At 42.4% G+C, this 25,925-nt stretch overlaps 1 protein-coding gene across 3 annotated transcripts in view; it reads right to left on the bottom strand.

The window, feature by feature from the left end:
• IGF1R (insulin like growth factor 1 receptor) overlaps positions 1-25,925 on the bottom strand; it is a 302,025-nt gene that overhangs the window by 69,251 nt on the left and 206,849 nt on the right. For all 3 annotated transcript variants that reach the window (XM_038532717.1, XM_038532719.1, XM_038532718.1), the window contains exon 3: positions 1,692-2,004. In XM_038532717.1, coding sequence (XP_038388645.1) covers positions 1,692-2,004 — 313 coding nt within the window. The remainder of the gene's footprint in view (positions 1-1,691; positions 2,005-25,925) is intronic.

Below are 25,925 nucleotides of genomic sequence, written 5' to 3'. Positions count from 1 at the left end.
GGAACAACTGTGTACACGTTACATGGACATATATTTTCACTTCTCTGGGCTGAGTGTCTATGAGTGTAATTTTTAGGTCATATGTTAAGTGTATGTTTAGTTTTCCCTGACATTTTATTCAAATAGAAATTTCTGAACCCAACACCTTTGCTAAAATGTCTTGGAATCTTCTAGTACTTTAAAAATGTTTTTCTAAGGAAGTGCTTTGATTACATGTTTATAGATTAACCTTCCTTGAATCCATTCTGGTACAGAGAGGGCATAAACAGCATTAATAAATATTTTAAACTCCATGTCAAATAGGCTGAGAGTGGAATTTATTCTTTCTTGTTGGTGTTTTATTTTAAAATAGAAGAGGTATTATCTATAGCTTTGAACAGACTCTAAGAACCAGAAGGGAAAATAACAGCTCGATTCTTTGAAAATGCACCACAGTGGGAGAAACAACATTGCTGAAATGCACAGCACTCCCCTCCTTCTGGCCCCACTACATTACAGGACAATGTATCCCCAGGACAAAGACGGTACACCCCCAGTTCATGCACCAGCTGCCCCATCTCTGCTCCCACCCCCAGGAGGAACTGTGGCATGGCCCCAGGGTACTGGGAAAGCCTTCCTAAATTCTAAGGTTGCCAATAAACGTGAGTAAAATGTGGCAGATTTATTCTGGGTGGAATATGTTTACAGTTCATTGGGACTCCTTGGCACACTTATCTTTTTAAGAAGTATTCAGAATAATTTTTGTTATTACAATAGTAAAGACATTATAACAGGTGGAAAGTTGTTTTGTGTCTAATATTGAGAAGGACTGTGAGTTTTTCTCTTTGGTTTGAAGATGAAGGAAGCATTTGGCCCATTGCAACTGAACTATTCTTTCCTAAAAGTTCTCTGCTCTACATAGAGGAGGAAAGAGCTTGAGGACCCCAAACCTCTGGTCTTCCTTTGTGTCCAGGGCTACAGTTCTATATTTTATAACAATGTCACTATTGCTTTTTCAAAAACATAAACCAACAACAAATTTACAGAAGTCCAGCTGGCATACACAAGAGGGATGCTGTGTGCTGTAAAGAATGTCTTTGCTTCCCAAGTAAGTCTCAGCATTCAGGAAAGAAAATGAGAGAGACAGAGAAAACCAAGCAAAGGTGATGGTGGAGGAAGTGAGAGATGAACAGGTACTGATGGACAGTACGGTTACTTTGAGCTCCTGGCTACTCTTCATGGCTGTGAGTGTGGGCACAGGATGGAGTTTGTGCTAACACTTTTAGGACTCTGGCTGCCTCAAGGACGCTGTTTGGGGCTTGGCTTGTCCTTCCTTCCTGCACTCCCAAAGACTTCACAAGGCTGGTGCAGAGTAGCACCAGGAGTGGGACAACCTAAATCTACGAGTCCTCCCAGCTCTCCCTCACACCCAGCACCCCTTGATTGGCAGGCAGCCTGGCCAGTGCAGGGAGGGGAGATGTGTGACCTCCAGGTACCGAGGGCCAGCAAATCAGGTACTTAATTTCCAATGGCCAGGCAGTATACTTCCAAAAGGCAATATAAAACAAGCTGATGGGGTGGGGGAAGCAATTGCTCCTGGAATCTCATATAAAATGTCAGTTATGTCAGCCCTCTGGAGTGGACCCATTGTCCTTAACCGTTCCCCAGGGGGGCAGCGGGTGGAGTGGGGGGGGGTGCACTGCGTGACTGACCTCTGACTGCCATTGCGGATGAACCCAGAGGGGCACTCCTGCATGCACTCGCCGTCATGGATCACGAACCCCTCGGAGTCGCTGCTCTCGGCGCTGGGGATGTTGGCGCAGAAGTCGCGGTCCACGCAGCGCCAGCCCTCAAAGCGGTAGGTGTTGGGCGGGCAGGTGGGCACGCAGACGCCTGCGTAGTAGTAATGCCTGCAGGCCACACAGGCCGTATCGTTGTCCGGCGCGCTGCAGCTGCCCAGACACTCGGGGTGACAACACTCGTTGTTCTCCGTGCACGCCCGCTTCCCGCAAGCGCTCGGGCACACTGTGGGGGCAGAGGGGACAAACAGGTGAGCCTAGCAGGGGTTGGACAGCCTTCTCTGGGCTGGACCTGCTTTGTCCTTGGGGCACTGGCCCAACCAGGTCGCCCTGGTGACAGACAATCGCCTATGCACCCACCCACTTACCCACGAAATCCACACATGGAGCATCTCCCGGCTCCCCAGCCTGTGGTAAACTCGCACTGACAGTATATTACAGAGCATATCCACAGTTTCATTAAGGCAGGGAGAAAATACTCTGCATTTGGAGTCCAAGGTTTAAAGTCTAGCCTCTCCTATTTACTCCCTGTTTGCTCCTGGTGAGTCACTAACTTCTCTGACCTTGATCCTCACTTTTCACATCTATAAATTGGGGGTAGTGATATCCACATTAGAGGTTTGCCTGAGGCCAAGTGATAATGTAGTAGCCCTGTGGGAACAATACAGCATATTATTCCTTTTAAGAGCCTCATGCACTGTTCATTCTGCATTTTTTTTTATTCTGCATTTTTAAAAAGACTTCCTTCCTTCCTTCCTTCCTTCCTTCCTTCCTTCCTCCCTCCCTCCCTCCCTCCTTCCCTCCTTCCCTCCTTCCCTCCTTCCCTCCTTCCCTCCCTTCCTTCTTGAGAGACATAGAGGGAGAAGCAGGCTCCTCGCAGGGAGCCTGATGTGGGACTTGATCCCAGACTTGGTATCATGACCTGAGTGGAAGGCAGACTCTCCACCGCTAAGCCACCCAGGCATCCCCATTCTGCATTTTGAATGTGTTCCTTGAAATACCTTGAAAAGCCTTAGTGTGCACAAATGATTCTTTTAAAAATTATTTTATTACATATATTAGTAAAAATATTTAAAAATAACTTAAAAATCATTTGTTTTTAAAATGATTAAACTAGAAATATAGTAAAGTTGATACTATTTGGGTTTACAAAATGGCTTTAGAAAAGTTTGTGTCTGGGGATCCCTGGGTGGCGCAGCAGTTTGGTGCCTGCCTTTGGCCCAGGGCGCAATCCCGGAGACCCGGGATCGAATCCCACATCGGGCTCCCGGTGCATGGAGCCTGCTTCTCCCTCTGCCTGTGTCTCTGCCTCTCTCTCTCTCTCTCTCTCTGTGACTATCATAAATTAAAAAAAAAAAAAAAAAGAAAAAAGAAAAGAAAAGTTTGTGTCTGCTTGTGTATCAATGGTCTTACTCCAAAAAATGATGGTTTTAACCTATTCACATATTCTAACCTATTATATATTCAAGAAGTCCCTGTGTCTGATTGTTATTCTCAAAATTAAAAAAAAGGGGGAGGTTGGGCAGTGTCTCCCAGCCCAGAGGACTCACAGTATATTACAAACCATCTTTTCTGAGCCACTCTGCTAAACTTAAGTGAAAACAGTGTCTAAAAATCAGAGATCCATAATTCATGTCCCAAGTAGATGAGCTGGCATTTTATTTCCATAACGACGACGTAATGATCACACTCTATGGGGCTGTTAGCCTCACTAGCAAATAAAGTATAAATCAACAAAATATGAAATCTGGTTTGCATTATATGTTTCCTACTTTTTCTTGAGCTGGGAAACAACACAAAATTATTTAAATATATATATTATTTACTCTGGAATGCATTATTTAGTGACGATTCTATCATTGTTTTTCCTTATAAACAAAATACGTGCTCAAAAAAATCAGAGATCACAAATAAGATATGAAAATATACAGCACATCTAGTCCATCTGCCCCCAACGCCCACTTTATCAATATATTCATGTGGATTCCCCCAGGTCCCTTCTTATACATGTGCATGTACATATAAATATCTACAAAAAAGGAACAAATCATCCTGAAACCTTTTCTCTTTTTTTTGGCATAATATACTGTGAATTCCATAATCACTTAACAGCTGCATTGCATCTCACAGTATAGTTTAAGTTATAAAGTGTCTCCTACTATGAAACATTTTGTTTATTCCCAACATTTTATTAATATAATGAACACTGCAGTCTTCATGAGAATCTTTAATTATTTACTTAGGATAAATTTCCAGAATTGACCTGGCCAGATCAAACTGTCCTTTGCAGTTTCTACCAATTTACACCCCACTAACTGCATCCAAGAGCTATTTTACTGCAAATAGGTGAATTTAAAAATGAACATCAGAACTTGGACATTCAAATGAATAGTCACCTCTGAAGAAAACAGATAAATTCTCATGATACTCTCAAGCTTCTTAAAATAATATTGCAAGTTTCTCCTTTGAAATTATCCTTTGGCAGAGACCATAGGTTGGCTTCCATTATTTATTCTTTTTATCTATTTTGGTAATAGGACCTTGATTTTTAATTGGGCATTTTGCCACTCAGGTAGATATTATATCTCCTAGTCTCTCTCATAGCTAGAAGTGACGTCTGTCCTAACTAGTGAGATATAATAAAACTTTTTTGGCTGGTACTTACCGGAAAGTTCCTTCAAACAGAGTGAGCATGCCCTTCCTTCTTGCCAGCTAGGATGCAGAAGCAATGCATCAAGCTCAACTAGCCATCTTGGACATGAGATAGCCCATTAAGAAGGTGGAACAAGAGGGAAGCCTGGGTGGCTCAGTGGTTGAGCATCTGCCTTCGGCCTGGGGCCTGATCCCAGTGTCCCAGGATCGAGTCCCAGAATTGAGTCCCATATCAGGCTCCCCACAGGGAGCCTGCTTCTCCCGCTGCCTGTGTCTCTGCCTCTCTCTCTCTGTGCTCCCTCTCTGTGTCTCTTGCATGAGTAAATAAGTTCTTAAAAAGAAAATAAGGTGGAACAAGACAAAAGGATCTTGGTCCCCCAAAATGCTAACCCTGAACTGCCTACCTCTAGACTTTTCTATATGAGAGAGAAATAAAAAAGTTTTATCTTATTTATGTGCCTGCTATTCATTAGATTCAACTGAAAAAATCCTGAGACACACCTTCAGGGCTACTTATAAGCAAAGAAGAAAACCATTCCTGTTGGTTTATATTGCTTTTGTTTACCAGAATTGCCTCAGTGACTTCTGGCTATTTCCAAAAACTAAGCTACCCAATACATAACAAGGAGAAAGTATCTCTGAGCACAGCAAAAATAGTATGTGTTATAGATAGTTCCAAAAATGTGGCGATACATCTATTGTCCACCAAGGTGATAATCTTGAAGAGTGTAACATTAATTTGAATTTACAAGCCTAGTATTATCTGTAGTAAATGTGAGCGCGCGGGTGCGCGCACACACACACACACACACACACACACTACTATCAGATCTCATACCTGAAGACATTTAATATTATCAAATAGATTCAACAACTACTTAATTTTAAATATATCCATTATGGAGGTAACTCCAAGGCTCAAGATCTAAAGAGACAAGCTGTCTCTCTTTTAGTACGGGGTTTTAAAGTAATAAGAGGAACATAAGTCCATTTATCCTTAGTTGTTGATCCACTTAGCAACATGCTGCACCTGTGTGCCAGACCCTGCCCTCAAGGAATGGGCAATATGCCAGCTAAGTACAGGGGTGAGTGGAGGTTCATGGCATGTTCTGGGCACCAGGGACAGTTTTGAAGAGGTGCTGAGGCTGGAGCTGAAAGGTGAAAGACAAGGAGGATAAGAATAAAGAAGAGCACAGATGAGATCACATGGGAATGTGTGTAAAGGCAGTCCAGTGACTGTGGTGGGAGGACCAGGTACCTGTGAAGATAGCAGGGGGCTAGATGCTGACTGGTGGCTGACAGGCATCACTGAAGATCCTAAGCAGAACACGGTCAGATTTTCAAATTGGGAAGGTTGTTGGGCAATAGCACAGAGGTTACAATGACCAGAGGGGGCAGAACTGACAGAGAGGGATCAGGTGAGGGGAGAGGAGAGATATAGGCTTGTCCTGCTGCCCCTATGAGGTTTATGATATAACAGACCCATGGGTTCATGTGGCTAAAATGAAACTGGCTGAAGAACCCTGTGTTCAGTCTCTAGGGTCAGCACCAACCAGCTGTGTGGAGCAGACACCCCACTAGAAGCACTGAAGTCCCTGGCAGGTGCTCTCAGGCATCAGCCACCACCATGCTTGGTGACTGGAGGAAGGGAAAATTGATTAAGGATCTTACACTCATCAGGCAGCCTGGGTGGCTCAGCGGTTTAGTGCTGCCTTTGGCCCAGGGTGTGATCCTGGAGTCCCAGGATTGAGTCCCACATTGGGCTCCCTGCATGGAGACTGCTTCTCCCTCTGCCTGTGTCTCTGCCCCTCTCTCTCTCTCCTCTCTGTTTCTCATGAATAAATAAATAAAATCTTAAAAAAAAAAAAGGATCTTACACTCATCAACAGAGCCTAAGTGGGACCAATATCTGCTTGCAAAGCCCCCTTTCCCTTACTTATAATTTAAATTACATGCAATGTAAAATCTTAAGTAACAGACATTAATAATAAATAGTATGAAAAACTCAAGAGCATTGAAAAGAATAGAAAAAAATATCCCTGTGCACATGCTGGGAATTGGCTTTCCCCAGATGGAAATGTTGGGCATTTCCAGCAGGAGAAAGAAAGGAAAAAAAAAATCCAAAACCCTGACAAAGTATCTGCAGATATATTTTGCATTCCATTCCCCATTCCAATGGAAATGGCATCTCTGGGCAGTGGTCCTCTGAGACCCTTCAAAGGCACATGTTACATGAAACTCCATGGTCAGTCAGTTCTTGCCACAAGTAGCACACAGGTTGGGGAATTAGGGTTCTGTTTTAGCAATGAGAGCTGCCTTCAGAAGGAATTTCAGCAAAGCTTAAATTAGGTAAAATCATGTTATTTATAAGCAGAACAATTCCTCTTAAAGGGATCACAAATCAAGGGGTTCCTTATGCGAGGGGAATAAAAATGGAATGTGATGGGGAAGGAGGAAAAAGGAGAGAGGTGACTTGTTTGCTGGACAAAAAATGGAAAGAGGCTGCTCCAGGGACAGAAGCTGGTGTTCCCCCGGCTGCCACAGAATCAGAGGATTCTGGGAGGCAGGAGAACATGTGGGAAGTTCAGGACTAGAGTCCTGGAGTCAGCCCCAGAAGCCTGCTGTAAATTTTGTCTCATTTCAATGTATATAAATATTATTAGTGTTTAGGACTATTAAGGGATTTCTCAAAAAGCCCCGGTCAGTGCATCTCGCCAGCAGATGGATGGCTGCTCCATACAAATGCCAAAACTTAAAATTTAGTTCAGTTACCAAATTTCCAATTACAGAGCTATGGGAGACAGGAAGGGAACCTCTTCCCTGGCTTCCATGAAGAAGGAGCACACCTAATGTGATTAAAGGCATTTCTACTTTTCCAAATAAAAGGAAAATGGAAGCTGCTATAAACTAACAGATATACAGGGGAAAAGCAAATTTATTTTGCTCACAAGATCCTTCTACTTATTGGAATTCTTAGGATGACCAAGAATAAAAACAATAGCCGATCTAAATTGTCAGAAAAGCTAAGGCATGTCCCACATCTACCACTGAAAGGACTGATTTGGGTTCACAGTCACATAAAAATGAGGCGCTGCATATAAAAGCTCATTCTCTTCATTCTTGAATGGGAAATAAGTCACACATCAGCCTTTAACTCTCTCTCTCCCCAGTGTCCTTATATTCAGTAAGTTCTTTCTAGGGATTTTTAAAATTATTTATTTATTTATTCGTAAGAGACACAGAAAAAGAGGCAGAGACATGGGCAGAGGGAGAGGTAGGCTCCTTGCAGGGAGCCCATTGTGGGACTTGATTCCAGGACCTCAGGATCAGGACTTGGGCCACAGGTAGATGCTCAACCACTGAGCCACCCAGGAGTCCCTGGTTTGTTTTTGGTTTTGTTTTTTAAACATTTACTTTTGTTCTTGCCCGTGAGTTAACAAACTTTACTCAAAAGCAACCATTTAAAAAATGTATATGATTATAAAGTGTTCTGTTGGAAGGGAAAAGAAGGTAGGAAACTCAACCTCTTCTCAAGGAACAAAAAATGGAAAGGGGGCCACTTAGTCACAATTTTATCCCAAATAACTTCTAAAGAATAGAAACAGGTTCGTGGATGTCTGAATGACGTCAAACTTCTGACTCAGAACACAGGTTAGTTTAAAGACAATGATTTCTTGGCTACCTTAAGTGACACACCACTGTTCCATTTAAAAAAAAAAAAAAGATGCCTTTCCTAACTCCAGGAAAGTGCACTTCAACTCCAAAGTGCATCAGAGACATACAGGGGCCAGAGAAATTTTATGGTTTTCTTGTTCTGCCAGGGGAGGAGCTGATTCCATAAGATACCATGGAGGGCCGGGGGAAGTGAAAGACACCAGCTATGTCAGCTGAATGCCCAAGTCCACTCAAGGCTGTCAACATTGTCCTCCAGGTATTACTTAGCCATAGGTGAAGGGATGAGAAAGGTTCCTTTTGACTGTTAAATATCATCAGCCTTATGAGCCAGGCCCTAGGCTAGGTCCTGACAAGCATAAGACAGCCAGCCCTCCTAGGGCTCCCCACCCAGAGGGCAGGCAATGGTTGTATCAAGAGGGGCAAGCAAGGGACCAGTGAGGAGGGCTTTCTAGGAGAAGGGACTGCCAGACCCAAGCTTGAAAAGCCAGCAGGAGCTAGCAGGTGTTGGTGGGGCTGATGGGAAGCATGGGCCAAGAGAACCAGACTCAGGATTAATGTGTGACCGACCAAGGTTTTCAGGACTGGAGGGGTGCAGGAGACAGAGAGGGAAGAGGGTGACACGGGAGGTAGAGAGACTTGAGGAGGGCCTTTTAACCCACAAGTAGGAGTTTGGAGGATCATTTTGGATGCTGAGTGGGAAACAGGATAGACAGGTGGCCCACAGAGTTGCAGTAGCCATCTCCATGAGCCATGATGCTGGTCTAGATCAAGGACGCGGTGATGCAGGTGAGGGGAAGCAGGCAGATTCAAGATACATCTGGAGAATGTGGGAAGTGTAGTGAGCTTTTGTGTTTTAGAGGGACAGAAAGATAAGTTCAGTCAGAGATGTGTTGCTTGGTGTTCACTGGATACTTTTACCACATAAAATAACCTTCAATCTGTCCTCCCTTTTATCCTCATGCACATACTCCTCCCTACCCATCACCCCAAAGCAAAGAGCTCTATCAATGGGAGCAGAGTGGCGAGGAGCATCAAGGTTTCCCTAGTTCAGGGAGAGCTGCTATATTTTATCCCAGTGTATTAGTCTGGAGTTCTCTAAATAAGTCAGCTAGCATGGAAAAGCAGGCTTATGTGAAAATGCTTAGAGGCCATAAATAAAACTAAATAACCCTGGTACCACACTATATGTGAGCTACACACATACATGTATTGTGTGTGTATGTGTATATATATGTATATGTATATATACACACACATATATATATGTGTACACACACCACACACACACACACACACACACATATATATATATATATATATATATATATAGCAAAGCACAATTTTCTCCAAAGGAAGACAAGAAGAATCGACTGTCAAGTTTCTTAACATCCTGAGAACTGGCAAATGGAAAACTCTAGAGAACCACTGCTTAGAAATTCCAGGTGGAGCTTAAAACAACTCCAAGATAAGCTTCTGCCTAGAAAATGATATTGAGTAAGCCAAATCAGTTACCAACAGAAAAAGAAAGTTCCAGTGGCAACCCATGTCTTAAATGTTCACAAAAGAAGTCACATTTGCAACAATGTTTCTCCTCTCTATGCCAAAAGAAACCTCCTCCTGTGCTGGGGAAAACATTCCAACACAGTAGCAGCCAGAAAGAGAGACATTTTAATGGTTACAATCATGAAGATACTTGGTCTTCTCTTTTGGATCAAAAGTATTCAGTGCGCCCACTGGAAAGGTTATGGTGAGAACCAGGGCCTTTGGGAATGCATGCAGACACAGAGAGGCCTGGGAACAAAACTCCCACTGAGCACAGAAGGGCTGGTGAGCAAAAAGGGTGGGCCACAGTGTTTGAACCTGTTAATTTTCTGGAATACTGGGGTTTATAGAGAGGAGCAAGAAGTTACATATGTCTGCTCCTCACCACACCACCCCTTCCCCTGAGCTCCCCAGTTAATGGTCTTCTTCAACCTTCCACTCCACCTAAGGGGACCACTTTGGAACATGCAATAATAGCAGGCAGTCTTGTGCAAGAAGCTCCTAGGGCCATTAGATCTGTCTCTAGTTCAGAAGCAACAAGTACTTATGCAGTCATATTCACCACTGTCATCCAAGCAGAGAGTCTTAGACTGGAAAGACAGTTCAGAGAGCACTCAACTCATGCCTGTCTCAGGTACTTCTCTATAAAAACCTAGGTAAGCCTTCAAGCAATGTCTCAGGGGTTCATTACCTTAGACAAAGTGCTATTTCAAAGGCCAGGCAGCCCCAACCTTGACCAAGTACTTCCTTATACCCCCAGAGAATGCATTTTCTTCCCTGGCACACTCCGCACTCCCAAGGCCTCATTTAGCTGTCTGATACTCAGGGGGAAGAGAGGCTTTCTTCATAGGTCAGACTTGCAAATACTCAGCCTCAGAATTCTGAGCCAGTTATTCTGGCCTCCCTCCGAGTGCCTTACTCAGTTATACTCATGTAACATACATGAATACCATTGCTTCTTAACATCTGCCCTCAAACCTATTCTTAACACAGCAAAAGTAGTTGGGACAGCATGGAATACCAGGTGATTAGGAGACCAATGGTGGTCTTCTGTGACCAAGGCAACATCCTTGGGGTAATCTCTGAAGGATCTTTAACTATCAGCATCACACCGAGATAGCTTATTCTGAGCTTCTAATTGCTGAAAACTCCTGTCTTCTTTTTCGTAGTAACTGTTTGAGACTCTCCTATATGGATGCAACTTTGATCTGAATACAGGTCTCTAGGTTCACATAAAGTTAACGTTCATGGGGACATTTCCCACATGCTTGACAATCCATTCAGTACCTTATATACATTAATCTTCCTAATAATCACATGGGGTATCATCATCCTCATTTGTAGCTGACCAAATGGAGGCATACAGATTTAATCACTGTCCAGGGTTATTAACTGCCCAATTTAATCACTGGTAAGCTGTAAACATGGGCTTGAAACCTAGATCTGCAGGACTAGGGGTGGCTGCCTTTTCACTCACGTTGTTCTGTGGTGGCACGATGTTTCAGTTGGTCTGTGTCGCCTAAAAGGAAAGGGCTAAGATGTCCTTCTTCTGCCACTTTTCTTTTTAAGCATGCCTCCATTGGGAAAAAAAATAAATCACAAGCCCTAGCATCCTTTCCCCCTCCCTGAGGTATACCACTTAGTCTGAAGGAAGGACAAAACCCACGAAACGTGACACTCTAGAAAAGGGGCATGCCTCCAGGTGATATTAAGGAGATAACATGGGCCCACTAAGCCTTCTTTGTTTATGGAGTTATAACAAACAGAACCCTCAAGGACATTTTTTTTTTCCAGCACAAATTTGCAAGGCTGAGCCCCGTCAGGTTTATCATTAAATGTCACTGCTCAGTGGCAACACTGGAAGACACTGAATTGGCATACATTCTATGGGGCAAATGCAACTCTATATAAATGTGCTATCAGGAAGCCAGACCAGCAAGACCCAGGGAGACTTGGTGACCTGCAGAACCCATGTCACCCAAACAAGTCTTACTCATGAGATTAGATAACCAGAGTTCATTTCCTTCACCAATTCATATGTCTCAGCAAGACTGAAAATTTGGTCACAGAGGAGGAAAAAAAAAAAAAAAGGAAAGAAAAAAAAACCCGAGTTCTGTGCCTTCCCCTAGGTTGGGCACATAAGCACATATAATCAAGGCTTACAGAAATAAGAAATAGTCAAGCTCCCAAGACTAGACTCACTGTCTAGTACACAAGGTAAGCCAAGAGTTCTGGGAAAACATTTCATACTGGCTACTGAATATTTCATTAATGAGCAAAAGAAATAATCATCTACAGATAGTGCCCACTAGATCACTTAAGTCTCCAAGATCCAAGAAGTAGTGCTAGGCAGAACATTGAGAGAAAGGAAAAAAGAAAAAGAAAAAAAGAAAGAAAGCAAACAAGCAAGCTACCAACCAACCAACCAAGAAACCAAAAAGAGGAAAGTTGTATATAGCCCCATTATTAAGTAAAAATTTCAAGAGCTAATTAGTAAGAAGAGTAAAGAAAGAACAGCCATCAGTGCAATGACACAATGCAGAATCACAAGTAATACCAAAGCTAAGTGAGGAGCAGAAGACAGGTCAGGAATCCTCCTCTAACTGAGCTGGTTTGGGTTACTGTGGGCTATGTGATTTTTTTTTCTTCCTTCACACATTTTTTTTTTTTTTTAAATAACAGCTTTATTGAGACAATTCACCCATTTAAAGTATACAAACTGAGAAGCACCTGGGTGGCTCAGTCACTTAAGTGTCTGACTCTTGATTTTGACTCAGATCATGATCTTGGGGTCATGAGATCAAGGCCCAGAGGCAGGCTCTGTGCTCAGTGGGGAGTCTGCTTGAGATTCTCTCCTTCTCCCTCCTTTTTGCTTCCCCCACTCAAATCAATCAATCAATCAATCAATCAATCAATCAATCAATCTTTTAAGAAAATAAACTCATATTCAAAGCCTACATTCAAATTTGGGAGACATGGGTAAGTTTCAATGGGAAAAAAAAATTAAGGAAAAGAGGGGGGAATGCTTCAGGGGACCAGGAGGACTACAGTGAGGGCAGTCTGTGGCTGTTTCTTCACATGGGAACACCAAGTGTCTGCATCAGACACAACTCACGCCCCCATCTCCCATCTTTTTTTGAGTCTTTCACTGACAAATGGGTGATTCTTTTGAAACCCTTCCCAGTGCTGTGACCGCCAGGCATGAGCACGTAAAGACACCCATCACTTACTATTGCCTGTCACAGATGCTTAAATGGACAGGATGGAAAAAAATATTCTTTTCACACACTTAAAAATTACTCCAAGTTATTTTAAATTTGGAACTGTTTGTATATTCCTTATAAGTTTATAAAACTCACACTGTCCCTCCATGACTAACTAAAGTGGAATTGAAAGAGTATTCTATATTTATAACTGGTCTGCTTGTTCGTGCTTACAGTCCTATTTCCATTCTCTGTTACTGTACACAGAGTTATGTGAGGTATTGTGGGCTCCTACTAAACTTCACTGATTTCCTAACAAGGCAGGCCTATGTCCTGGAGGGACAAATTGGGGGCTGTTTTGTCCAAGTGGAGGCCAAGCTCAGAGGGAGAGGCCTCTAGCTTTGTGGGTTTGGCTATAGCTCTTAAAACCAGTGGTAGTACCCATTTCTGGGCAATTGCACGCCTTTTTGGTGTTGACCGAGTATCAATGCTACTGATAGATTGTTTATGGCACGTGCCCATTAGGGGAGCTCCATGGTCTATAGCTATCACTTCTTTCTATTTATTTTGGCAGAAATTGTTAGCCCAAAAGGTATAGTGCTACAACAACCCAAACAAAAGCCCCTTTCCACATATATAAACGTTTATGTCAACATCATTTAAATGAATTAACTGGGGGCACGTGGATGGCTCAGCAGGTTAAGCATCTGACTTTGGCTCAGATCATGACCTCAGGGTCCTAGGATCAAGTCCCACATCGAGCTCCCTGCTCAGCAAGGAATCTACCCCTCCTCTCTCCATCTGCTTCTCCCCCAGCTCATGCTTTATCTTGCTCTCACGCTCTCTTTCTCTCTTAAATAAATAAATAAATAAATAAATAAATAAATAAATAAATAAAATCTTAAAGAAAAATTGAACTGAATGCAACCACTTGCAGGGCAACTACTATTTAGAGACCAACAGACAAAGTTTTGGATAAAACTTGTCAACAAGTGAAGTGTTTCACCAGGACACAATGATAAATGAATGAAGTACTTATAGAGGTAGATTTCTACAGTATGTGTGGAATTTACATTTGTATGTGCACACCTGTATACACAGATGCATTGTGGTCCAGCCTCATCACAGGTGTAGAGGAAATAAGAACAGTTCCTCCAAAGCTGCCTCCTTGGGAGGCTACACACCTAGTCAATGACCTCAAAAATCTTGCAAAGCCCTTCAGGGTCCTCTTGAAAAATGTTTCTAGAGACTAACACATTCTTTGATAACAGCCTCAAGAGTGGCTCATCTTTGTAAAAGGAAAGGGGAAATGGCCCTTAAGCCAATTTTTCTTTCTTTCCTAATGTCAGAAGGGAAAACAGGTATCTCATCTCAGTTTTGGGTCTGCCAGTGAGGTTGGGATTTTTGCCCCCTCCCCCATCCCATTTCTTGGTCATTTGCAGTACCTCCTGAGTTAACTGGCTTTCAATGTCTCTGGCCCATTTTCTTGGGAGATTTTTTGCTAATTATTTAAATTTTAGCCCTTAAAGATATATATGCTTTTCATTTTATTTTCTATTTTTATTTTATTTTTTTGAGAGTGCAGAGGGGGTAGGGACAGAGGGAGAGAGAGAAAGAGAGAATCCCAAGCATGGTCCACACTCACCACAGAGCCTGATGGCAGGGCTCAATCTATGCAGGGCTCACCCACAAGCTTGAGATCATGACCTGAGCCTAAATCAAGAGTTGGATGCTTAGTCAACTGAGCCACCCCAGCACCCCAAAGAATATATGCTTTTTAAATGCAGTATTGTATCTTGAAAAAAAATTTTAGGTGGCTTAAGAGAAAAATGCTCTCTTCTTCTGTAACCAAATCTACCTGAGGAGCATGAATAGTAACAGTACTGGCTTCTAGTCATTTTACCTCTCTATATTCTTGGTTCCTTTCTCCTTTGATTGTGTTACTTCCTGATGGTGCACTTTCAGACTTGTAAACATCTATTTTAGAGCATATGTTATGCTACAACACCACGTTATTCTTTTCCATTATCTAATCTGATTATTGGCCCCATTTCCCAACATGAAAGTATTTTTACTACTGTGGAAAAACCACAAAAGATTCACCAGACTTCCAAGTACAGTAAGCTCTGTTATCGGGAAACAAGGGGAACAGGGTGTCCCAGACGATCGTACACATTCTAGTTCACAGAATTACCACAGAAACCTTCTGAGGATCAGTTCTGGAGAACTGGACCACAGAACACCTACACCCACAAAAATTCACTGAAGTTTTATTTCATCTAGTTAATGATTCAAAAATGCCTTGGAAAAACATACAAATGTAGGATATTGGAATGTCCTTGCAAAGATTGTTACCAAAAACAAACAAACAACAACAACAAAAAACCCCAACAACTCAAAAAACAAAAACACAAACACCCAAACCAAAAATACCTTATCATTCCCCAGAACTCTCTTGGTTTATATTTGATTTTGTTTAGTGTTTTTATTTTTGTGAGTGGTAGAGGTGGTGGTGGTAGGGCAGTAGTTTTGATAAAAATGTTATCACCCTTGTCAGAAAGCATTAAAAGTACTTAAATCCTATGTTGGTAATATAAATCCAGTCCTATGGATAAGTATCATTTTGCCAGTTTCACGTGAGGAAAAATCTTGACTCTATACTTTGGAAAGGTTTATTCCAAGTTTAAGACTCTCCTTCCCCCAACTTAATTTTTTTTTTTTTTTTAATCTTTGGAGTTGAATTTCTTGGTTTTTGGTTTTTTGTAAGTGATCGGTAAAATTGGGTTAAACTGAAGTGCTAACATAGGCATCTCATGTGTAAAATGCTAGTTGAAAGAGTGTGTTTCACGTTGTAAATACCCAGTGGAGATGGGCTCACAGGTACCTTCTGCTTTTTCCAATTAAATAGGAAACCTCTGAGAGTATATTTTTATTTGATCTCTGAACCATTAAATAGCTAGTATCATTTCTGATTTTAGATATTCAGCTTTTTCCCAGAGTATCAGTCAAATTATAAAGTGAATGTATTGCTGCAGGCCCAACATCACTTAGGCCTCGAAGAAAACCGGAATATGAAGCAAAATACGACAAAGCCTACTGTTAGCTCTGAAAAGCAGGGTGGAAAGTTCAGGGGCTTTCCCCTTCAGATGGCTGTCACTAGCTGGCCTGTAATGACAGCAAGTGACCTGACTGCCGCAGGCCAAATGAAGGGATGATGTGCAGGAAGCCCAGGGTGTGCTGGGAGATAGGTGGGTCTCTCTCCCCTTCCTATTTGAGCAACTTTCCCCCTCCACCCCACATCTTCATCTTTTTACTGCCTCCCAAACACTATTTGTTTTATACTATAGTTTTATTTTCAGGCTTCAAAAGAATTTTCTTTGAAAGACGGAAAAACTTAACACTTAAGACTAATTTTATTCACACACACACGCACAGACACACACACAAACAAGGCAGCTCTACCATGCAAAACACAAATGAGCCTCCACTTAGGACTAATTTTATTCACACACACACACACACACACACACACACACACACACAAAACAGGGCAGCTCTACCAGGCAAAACACAAATGAGCCTCCAAACTTGGAAACCATGTCCAAGAATCATTCTTTGATTCCATCCTTGGCATGAAGACTGAAGCAATTTGCACAAAATTTCATAAACATAAAGGGGTCCAATTGCACTCCAGCTCTAGTGAGTATGAGGGTGCTCACTCACAAAGCCACATGTTTGGCATACCATGAGAATGTATAAGGTTTACTTGCGAAAAACCAAGGGATCAGTAAAACAGTAGCTTTTAGAACACATGACCGTGTGCTTCACAGGTCAACTTTTTAAACTTTTCCCTAAACACTGAAAACCCCAAACTGGCTAAGTCGCTTTGAGAGAGAGAGAGAGAGAGAGAGAGAGAGAGAGAGAGAAAGAAACAGAAAGAAAGAAAAAGAGAAAGAGAGAGAGAGAGAGAGAGAGAGAGAAAGAGAGAAAGAGAGAAAGAGAGAAAGAGAAAGAAAGAAAGAAAGAAAGAAAGAAAGAAAGAAAGAAAGAAAGAAAGAAAGAAAAAGAAAGAAAGAAAGAAAGAAAAGGAATGATCTCAAGCGCAAAGCTCTTCTTCAAAAATCTATCTAAAATCCTGGACTTGAATAAATTGTAGATAAGGTTCTGAAAATGTTAAAGAGTTATCTCTTCTTTTTCCTTCAAAGGAATAAGCTCTGAGTAACTCCCTCGAATTTGATGTCAAAACAACCGTGTGTCTCCTAAGTTCCCGGGGGCATCCTTGTCCCAGAGCCGAGGGCCTAGAAGGCCAGGGTACGGAAGCCCCAACACTAGCTTGCTGCAAACTGGCACACAGGCTCCCTCAGGATGTGTTTTTTACTCACAGAGAGAACAAGTACTGGCAAGGGACAAAAAAAAGGGGGGGGGGGGACATGTTTTGCAAACAATCAGGGTGACCTGAAACCCAGGGTAAAGCCTGAAGTCAGCGTTCATTCATTGCAGCTTGAGCCAGGCTCTGTGCAATGCTTGCTAAGTGGAGTGCTCTGGACAAGGAAAAGGCTGCTGTGTTTCCCATTCATCCAGGAGGACTTCTCACCTAAAGGCACACCCCACACCCCCAGGCGGGTCTGCCTGCCTTTGTTTTGCTGCCTTGCCTAGCTGGGAGCATCTCTGAAGTGAGATGAATGCCCAACAGAGAAAGTCATCATTGTCTGCAGCTGAGAGAACCTAGGAACTGGGCATCCAGTCTAATGTCTTCATCCTCACTTGGCACAGGCAGGAAGGGAAATGTGGACAGCTGAAGCTCCGAGAGTCACACCATGAAGGAGAGCTGGGCCCAGGACTTGGGTTTCTGGACCTCTGAGCCCAGGGCCCCTGCTATCCTGTGATGTTCTGTTCCTAGCCCCCTATTCGCCTGCAGAGAGGCATCTCTCAGACGGCTAAAACCACAGGACCCCCTTTGGGATAATCCACTCACACATCCCCTTTGACATGGATGGTAGATTGTTTTTTTATTTTTTTTTTAAGACTTTTTGTTGTTGTTTTAAAGTAATCTCTATATTCAACATGAGGCTCGAACTCACAACCCTGAGACCAAGAGTTGCATGCTTCAGCAACTGAGCCGGCCTGAACGCCACAGTTGGAAATTTTGAAATGGATTATTTCTCCCCATTTTCCAATTCTGAACCTGCCTGTTCAAGGTATCTTCCACTTGCACCTGTCCCCCACTCGGCAAATTTGGCTCTCCTGGTATGAGTAAAGCCTGTTAAATGCATTTCCACCTCAATTGCACCTCTCACTCCCATCTAAATAACAGTGCCTACATTTTCCACCAAGTCTACTTTTTTTTTCCTGCCCCAGATGGGCAGGCGTTACCTTCCTAAATTCACATTCCTGGACGACCCAGAGCTCTGCAGGAGCATAGCGGATACACTTGGAACCTGTTGCTTCCATCCTCCTGCCCTCTCTGTAGGGCCTGCCATGATTCCTCCTCCCCAACCCCCATCCTTTGAAATTTCTAAACCCCAGTAGAGGAAGCGCCTCTGGCTTTTAATAAGCTCAGTCATGCTTGAAATATTCGCTTTACCCACGAGGTATTGTAGCTGGCAATTGTGACCGGGGCACACATTTAGGGAAAAGATGAAATCTTTCTTCAAGACTCAAGATTGAGAATTCCTAAAAAGACCACTCTTATTTTTCTTAATGTAACTGTGAACTTGCAACAGTCCCAGGGTTGAAAGTACACCTCTGTAATACCCACCATTCACCTACACATGTAACAATAGCAGATTAAGAAATCACCCTTCCTGCGGCTGTGACCACAGAGGGAGGGTATATATTGCAACCCTCCTTCTCTGGAACTTGCAAAACTTACAGGAAATCTTCCACCACCTACATAGTAAGTCCACTGCCAGAAAAATGAAGTGTAAACACTTTATATTAAATTAAAAATAACATTATCCCAATCCAACATTTTCAAATCCTGGCTCACTTTCAAGTCTTACCGTGCATTTGGGAGCAGAGGTGTAGCAGACACGTGTCTTTGTCCCTTTGTAAGGGGAATGTTTTGCTTTTTTCATTAATACAAACAATCCACAAATTAGTACACATGTAAAACAACCAGGGGAAAGAAGAGAGTGATCCTATTTCCTTTATCTGGGATTGTCCTCCAAATCTTTATGCTGGATAATGATGGCCATCAAGGACATAAATCTATTTATCTAAAGATAAGTCTCTAATTAGGTCTCAGACTTTACTAGACATGTTTTTGAAAGAACTATCAACGAAAATGAAGAAACAGAAGAACAAACAAGAAAAAATGGGAAACACTAATGTGTCTTATTTATGGATGAACACATGTCAATACATGTTTGTGAGATATGCAAAGAAATCGACAAGCTCTCAAACACTGTCATTTACTTCAATTCCTCCCACTGCCTTCTGGGGGAGTAGCCCTCCATGTGGCCCTGGACACCTTTGCCTTGCCTTCAAGGAGGAGGGACACAGAGACAAGCGGTAGCATTCCTCTGCACATAGTGTCAAAGGTATATTAGAAAGCAAACAAAACTATCAGCCTAGAAGCTATGCTGGCAAAATTTAAAGCAACAATTTAGATATAGCCGACGCCCATTTATGTAGCAGCTTGACCACATTTTTAAGAGCCTGAGTCTTGTCTGTCTACTTTAAAAAAAAAAAATGGTTTTAGGGAGTCAAGTCTTTAAAATTTTGAGATGCTTAAGTTCATCCTCTGTTTTGGAGACACGGCATGAGAGAGCAAGCAGTATACCCAGAGGAGTAGAATGTGGAGTCTGGAGTGAGACAAAAGTGAGTTTATGTCCTAGCCCTGCCATTTATTGACTGATGTGTATCAATGGGATTCAGTTTCCTCAGTGTATGAATGTATAAGATAATACCACTTTGTGCTATCAGTGCAAGGTTAAATGTGATATACTACGTTAACTATACTGATTACTTCTCCTGGCATGTTATAGGTCCTCTGTAAATATTAGCTATTATTATTTGATCCTTAGACTGGATTTTAAGGTCCTAAGGTTCCAGTCCTGGCTCTGCCATCTATCTGCCTGCTCAGCTGACATGTGCATAGGGTAGGAGAGAGAACTAGTCTCATTTAGTGACCCAGTGGCTTCTATCTAATCCCCTGGAGGTACCTTATGGGCCATCACATGCTGGGAAGGGCAAAGGGACAGACCAAGAGCTATGTTCCTGATTGGCTTTGTATATTGGGACACCCACAAGACTTTGTTTCAGGAGAGGAGTTATGTAGCTAAGAAAGAAAAGGAAAAGAAAATCAAGAGACAGGATTCTAAAATATTTCAGATTTCATCTCTGCTTAAACAAATAAAATATTATAAATTTCAGATTGGCCGGCCTAGCATTCTAATTCCAGTTTTTGAGTGCTGTTTGTAAATACATTTGCTTTGAAATAATCCTCACTTAATGCAAGGTGGGCAGTCACTTAGCCAAGACATCATCATCTGAAGGTTGGTTGTAGTTTTGGTTACTATTTTGAAGGGTCCTCAAGCTACAGATGTGGGGGGTGGGGGGGGTGGGGAGGTTTGGGGAGAGCCATGGACAGATTACTTTCTAAAGCCTGCCAAAAAAGCTTTCATAGCACAGAAGTTAAACCTTCAACTTCTATCAGGCAGTAAGCTCTTTCCAGATGAGAAAAAGAATTTTCTATGTTTCAAAAGACTTCATTTGGCTCTTCAAAAAGACAAAAAATCCCCAATACAATTTTCTCCTAAGTAACTTTATTCACCTTTTTACATGGGTGAGATGAAGATTCTTTGTAGCAGAGAAAGATATAAGCTTCCTTTCTCTAGGGTAATGCAAGGCTTCTCTACAAAGTATAGAGAGGTAAAGAAGCATCTCCCTTGTTAATTATTGGGCTATGGTGAAAGTAGTGGAGGAATAACATGGTGCTGCCGAAATCTGGGATAGGTCTCACCAACTGTCATCAATGCTCAAATACATGGACAGTGCTCCAACTAGTTTCTGCTATCAGGTTCCCGGCCTACTCAAATTTAAGGGTTCTACAGGAACAGAGGCCGGCTTAAGAGCTAAGTAAAACTAATTGCCATTATGAATTTTTCCAGGTCAAAGGAGTCTCTTGCAGGATCCATGGGTGAGACCTCTGAGTTGCAACCAAGAACATATGCAAGCTGTTTGAAACAAAAACAAAAACAAAAATAAAACAAAACTTGGCTTTGTTGGCTTTGTGCACAGGCACCCCGGGCTGGCTCCCCTGCATCAAGAGGGGGAAGGACAGCCAGCTGGCTAGAGCAGCCATCAGACTACCCAGCTCTCACGCAACCTGCACCTCCCTATCTAGAACCCATGGCTCTGGCTTCACAAAAAAATGCTCCTGGGTGCCAGTGCCACAGGGACATTCCTTCATGCTCCCTCCCACCACTCTGGGCTACTGGGATGGGAAGCTGGTGGCAAGGAGAATGCCGACCACCTTCTCCTATCAGACCTCCCCTCTCTGGTCCTGTGTCAAGGAAGGATCCACTTGTTCAGCCAGCCAGGAAGGATTTTTGCGAATTCCTGGTGTGGGCACTGCCTGGAATTCTGAGCAGTGGCTCTGAGTTTGTACTCCAGGTTACTAAAAAAGCTGCAGATGGGCCTTGTTAGTTTAGGGCATGGTGAGGATGCTTTTGCTGAATTATGAAGGATGCACAAACATCCATATGCACACTAAACTAAAACTTTTCATCCTCCTGGCCCCTGCTCCAACCATACTGGCTCCTTTTTCTTTCTTGAAAAGGGCAGACCTTGTCATGACTCTGAGCCATCACACATGCTGTTCCTTCTACCTGGCTTATGCTTCTTTCCCACTCTTGATCTACCTCCCCAACTATCTCTTGGTGGGAGTCCTTCCTGCTGTCCCATCATTTATGTCACAGTGTCTTCTTCATCTCCCTCAAAGCACTGACCACATTCACAATCAAAGGTTTTTCTTTTTTCTTTTCTTTTTCTTTTTTTCTTTTTTTTTTTTTTTTTTTTGCTGGAGAGAAGGGGGGCTATTGTTTAATGGGTACAAAGTTTCAGTTGTGCAAGATGAAAAGAGTTCTGGAGATGGATGGTGGTGATGGTTACACAACAATGGGAATGTACTTAGTGTCAATGAACCACATATTTTAAAATAGTTGAGATGATAAATTTTGTTATGTATTGTACACAGTTTTAAAAAAAAGACTTGGGGTGCCTGGGTGGCTCAGTTGGTTAAGCATCAGATTCTTGATTTCAGCTCAGGTCTTGATCTCAGGGGCATGAGTTCAAGCCCTGCGCTGGGCTCCACACCTTTAAAAAAAAAAAAAAAACAACAAAAACAAAGGACTTCATTACATTTAATGCCTCTTTCTCTTTCTTCCACTGGTGCACAAAGCACTGGGGCAGGAATCCTTTGTGTTTTCTTCACTGTGTTCTCAGGGCCATGCCCAGAACCTGGTCCATTGTGGCTGCTCTGTGTATGTTGGTTTCATGACTCATGGTTTCCCACACAACTGTAAGCTCTTCAAGGACAGGATACCATTCCTTATTTTTATTTGCCTCACAGCTCTTCTAGAGCATCTTATACATACTGGTGCACTCACGTGCTACTTTAACCCTGGACTATGACTCCTGCAAACTTTCCAAAAACAAAGCCCTTGAATTTTATAGAAAAATGTGTATGGGGGCTTTGTATGTATACATAGGCAGACTTTACTGTATTTCCTCTTTGCCTTGAGGAAATTCTTGCTGCCAAGAATCCCAGAGGAACCAGATTCTAAGACTAATCAACTTTCTAGCATGGCATGATTATCTTGGTGAGTTGGCTATTCAGGTCTTGTGTCAGCCAGGGTTTTTGTTTTGTTTTATTTTTCTAAAGATTTTATTTATTTATTCATGGGAGACACAGGGAGAGAGGCATAGACATAGGCAGAGGGAGAAGCAGGCTCCTTGCAAGGAGCCCAATGCAGGACTCAATCCCAGACCAGGGATCACGCTCTGAGCCAAAGGCAGATACTCAAACCGCTGAGCCACCCAGGCACCCTTGTTTTGTTTTTAACTGGAATCTGCCTCTTTGGCATCAAAGTATAAACTGAAAGCAAATTAGTGAGTAACAGAAGGGAGTTTCCGAAGGATAAGTACTTTCTATGTTCTGATGGTGAGTTGTTACTAGATAAATAACAATGATGATAAGAGTAGTAGGAAAAACGACTCTCCTTGCCTCTTCCTAGAAAGAAAAGAAAAAAAAAAAAAGAGAAAAATCAGAGAAGCTACTTTTGGGTGATGAGGAATAAAATGAACCATAGTCCTCCGACTTCATTGCTTGGCTGGTTTTCCCCGAGGATAACTAGAGAAATCATCTGACTCAACATTAAACCCTAGCCTTCTTTTCCTTTCAGGTCATACTTGCTTTGGGGCAGAGTATGATTTTAATATAACGATTCTCTCTCTTTCTCTCAAGGCCTTGATATAAGTAAAAGCCTAAGGTACTAAATGAGAAAAAAAAAAGAAAGTTTGTTATCATTATATTAAGGCAGCTACCATATATGGGGCACTCACTGCTACATGTGCTTGGCATGCAGTGTCTGATTTAATTTCCACAAAGAATTAAACTCTCCCTCTCTCTGAGAGGGAGAGTCTATTTCCCATCCTCTGAACCAGAGCCTGAGGTACAGAGAGAGGACCTTGCCCAGAGTCACACAGCTTGAAGGAGGCAGAGGCAGAAATTCCAACCAAGCAATAGAGGACTCCGGGATCCATACTTTCATCCCGTATGGTACAGTGGATATGCACATGCCACAGACTTTTCTAACTGTAATTCTTGTAACCTACTCTTGTCAAATAAAGGAATCAGCATTATTTTACTGATGAGGAGATGGGGGACCAAAGAGGCTGTGAATTACCAGGGAGACATATGATAAGCAAAAGGCAAGTACTGGAGGCCAGTAGCTCGACTCTAAGACTGCAAGAGGCTCATTTCTGTGCCTTAAAGATTGGTTAGGGTCATTCAACACCATCACAAAGGACCAAAAAGCAATGAATTTTTTTTCAAAGATTTTATTTATTCACAAGAGATGGAAGACAGAGACAGAGATACAGGAAGACAGAGGAGAAGCAGGCTCCATTCAGGGAGCCCAATGCCAGACTCCATCCCAGGACCCGGGGATCATGCCCTGAGCCAAAGGCAGATGCTCAAACACTGAGCCACCCAGGCACCCAAAAGCAATGAATCTGACTGCATAAAAAAAGTGGGAACTTCACTCCTGTGCTTAACCTAACATCAAAATACTTTATAATTATTTCTACTTTAAATGGCATATTTCACACAAATTAGTAGAGCACTGAATTGTACATCCCCACACAGTGTATACTATCAATGGTTTTTAGAAAAAATATAAAGAGCTCTCCTTCTTGTAAATTCTTCCAGATAAAATATTTGTTTATCTAACACCTGGGTGCACCTGTCTGGAAGACATGCCAGGTACCATATGTATGGATAATAATTCAAGGTAAAGATCCATGTCCTAAAAGATACATATCAGGAAGAAAAGAACACTCCAGGCTAAGTGGACCATGTAATGGGAGGGTGTGTGCAAGGCAGGAGGGGACTCTTGGAAGAGGCAAGGCGCTCTGGTGTTTCAGGGACTGGGGGGTGGGGGGGTGGTTTGCGGGATGGTCTTCCCACATATTTCAACAGAAAATCATAAATTGCCATCTTTATTAATATATAACTGAAATTAAAAAGAAAATGACTTTAGTGCATTTTTGCCTTTAAGAAAGATTTTAATTAAATGAGATCAAATTTGTTTAAAACATCATAGGATGAGGTCCAGAAAAAGGCTTCTGTTGCTGTTGAAAGTTAATGCCTATGGATCATCTATTGCTAAAGTTGTTTAGAATGGGCTAATTATTCTCCCACCCCTCACCCCCTTTCTCTGCCCAGGCACAAGGAAATTTTAAGCCATCTACAATCCCTCCATTAAATTAAAAAATAAACAAACAAACCTCCATTGTGAGAGGCGCCATTGGTGTCTGCCTCCTTGTCTTCCCATCACAAAAGGATAGGAGTGCTAAAGAACAGACTCACTGGTCAGTTTTTCATGAATTTAAAAAAGTGTAGCAATGCTGCCTGGCCAGACACAGCGAAAAACAAAAACCTCAGGCATTTGTTTAAACAAACTCACAAAAACAAAACCACTTCCTCAACATCCTCAGTGAATTCTAACAAGGATCACGCGTTTAATATGATTTTTAGAATGTTAACTTTCACAGATTAAAAGAAGGATGCTAGGGCTGAACAAATGGACATCACCCCTCCGTCTTGCTTTATCTATTTCTGGTTTCATTCAGCTGCCAAAACCACCGACAGCACTTCCTCTCATCCCAACAGGAAAATTTCATGGCTCCTGAAGGTCTGAGTCAGACCAGAAAGCTCATGAATATTCTGATTTTCTGGAGCTGATGCAAGGAAATCACTATAATTGATGACCAGGCATAGCGTTACCTACCAAATGTCTGGTCCCCGAAACGCCTCAGAAATAATTTATTCTCAAAGTTGGATTTCCATTTGCACTTAAGGTCCTAATAATAACGACGAATCTCTTTCTGATTTTTTTTTTTTTAAAGAGGAGGTTTTATCTTTCGAGCCCTCCTTTTCCATAAATTCTGGAAACTCCATTAAGAAGAAACTCCTTTCGCTTTGCCGCATTGTAATGAACATGGATAGAAAGTAAACCAAAGAGAACCTGAATTTTGCACGCGAAAGAAATGAGTGTGCGGAAAGTTTAAATTAGGCTCTGCGTTTGCCGAGGGCCTGGAAGCACAGAGGGCGTGTGTGGCCCAGCGAGCCCTGGGCTCGGGCTGCGCGAGCATCCTCTGCGGTTTTACCGCGATCGGACGGGAACACGTAGGCGCCAGGCGTTTGCTGGGAACAATAAGACCCAAGTTCGATATAAGAATGTACGCCCTTCTTACACGGTAGTTTTTTTTTCCTTCCCCCCCCCCCCCCCCCGGGAAACCTATTTATACCTTTTATTTTCCTTTTACGTTTTGCACGGCTTCCAAG

This window comes from Canis lupus, chromosome 3 (genome assembly GCF_011100685.1).
Source record: "Canis lupus familiaris isolate Mischka breed German Shepherd chromosome 3, alternate assembly UU_Cfam_GSD_1.0, whole genome shotgun sequence".
NCBI classification, from domain to species: Eukaryota; Metazoa; Chordata; class Mammalia; order Carnivora; family Canidae; genus Canis; species Canis lupus.
Note: the sequence above shows the minus strand (reverse complement) of the source record. Positions and strands in the feature narration are given on the sequence as shown.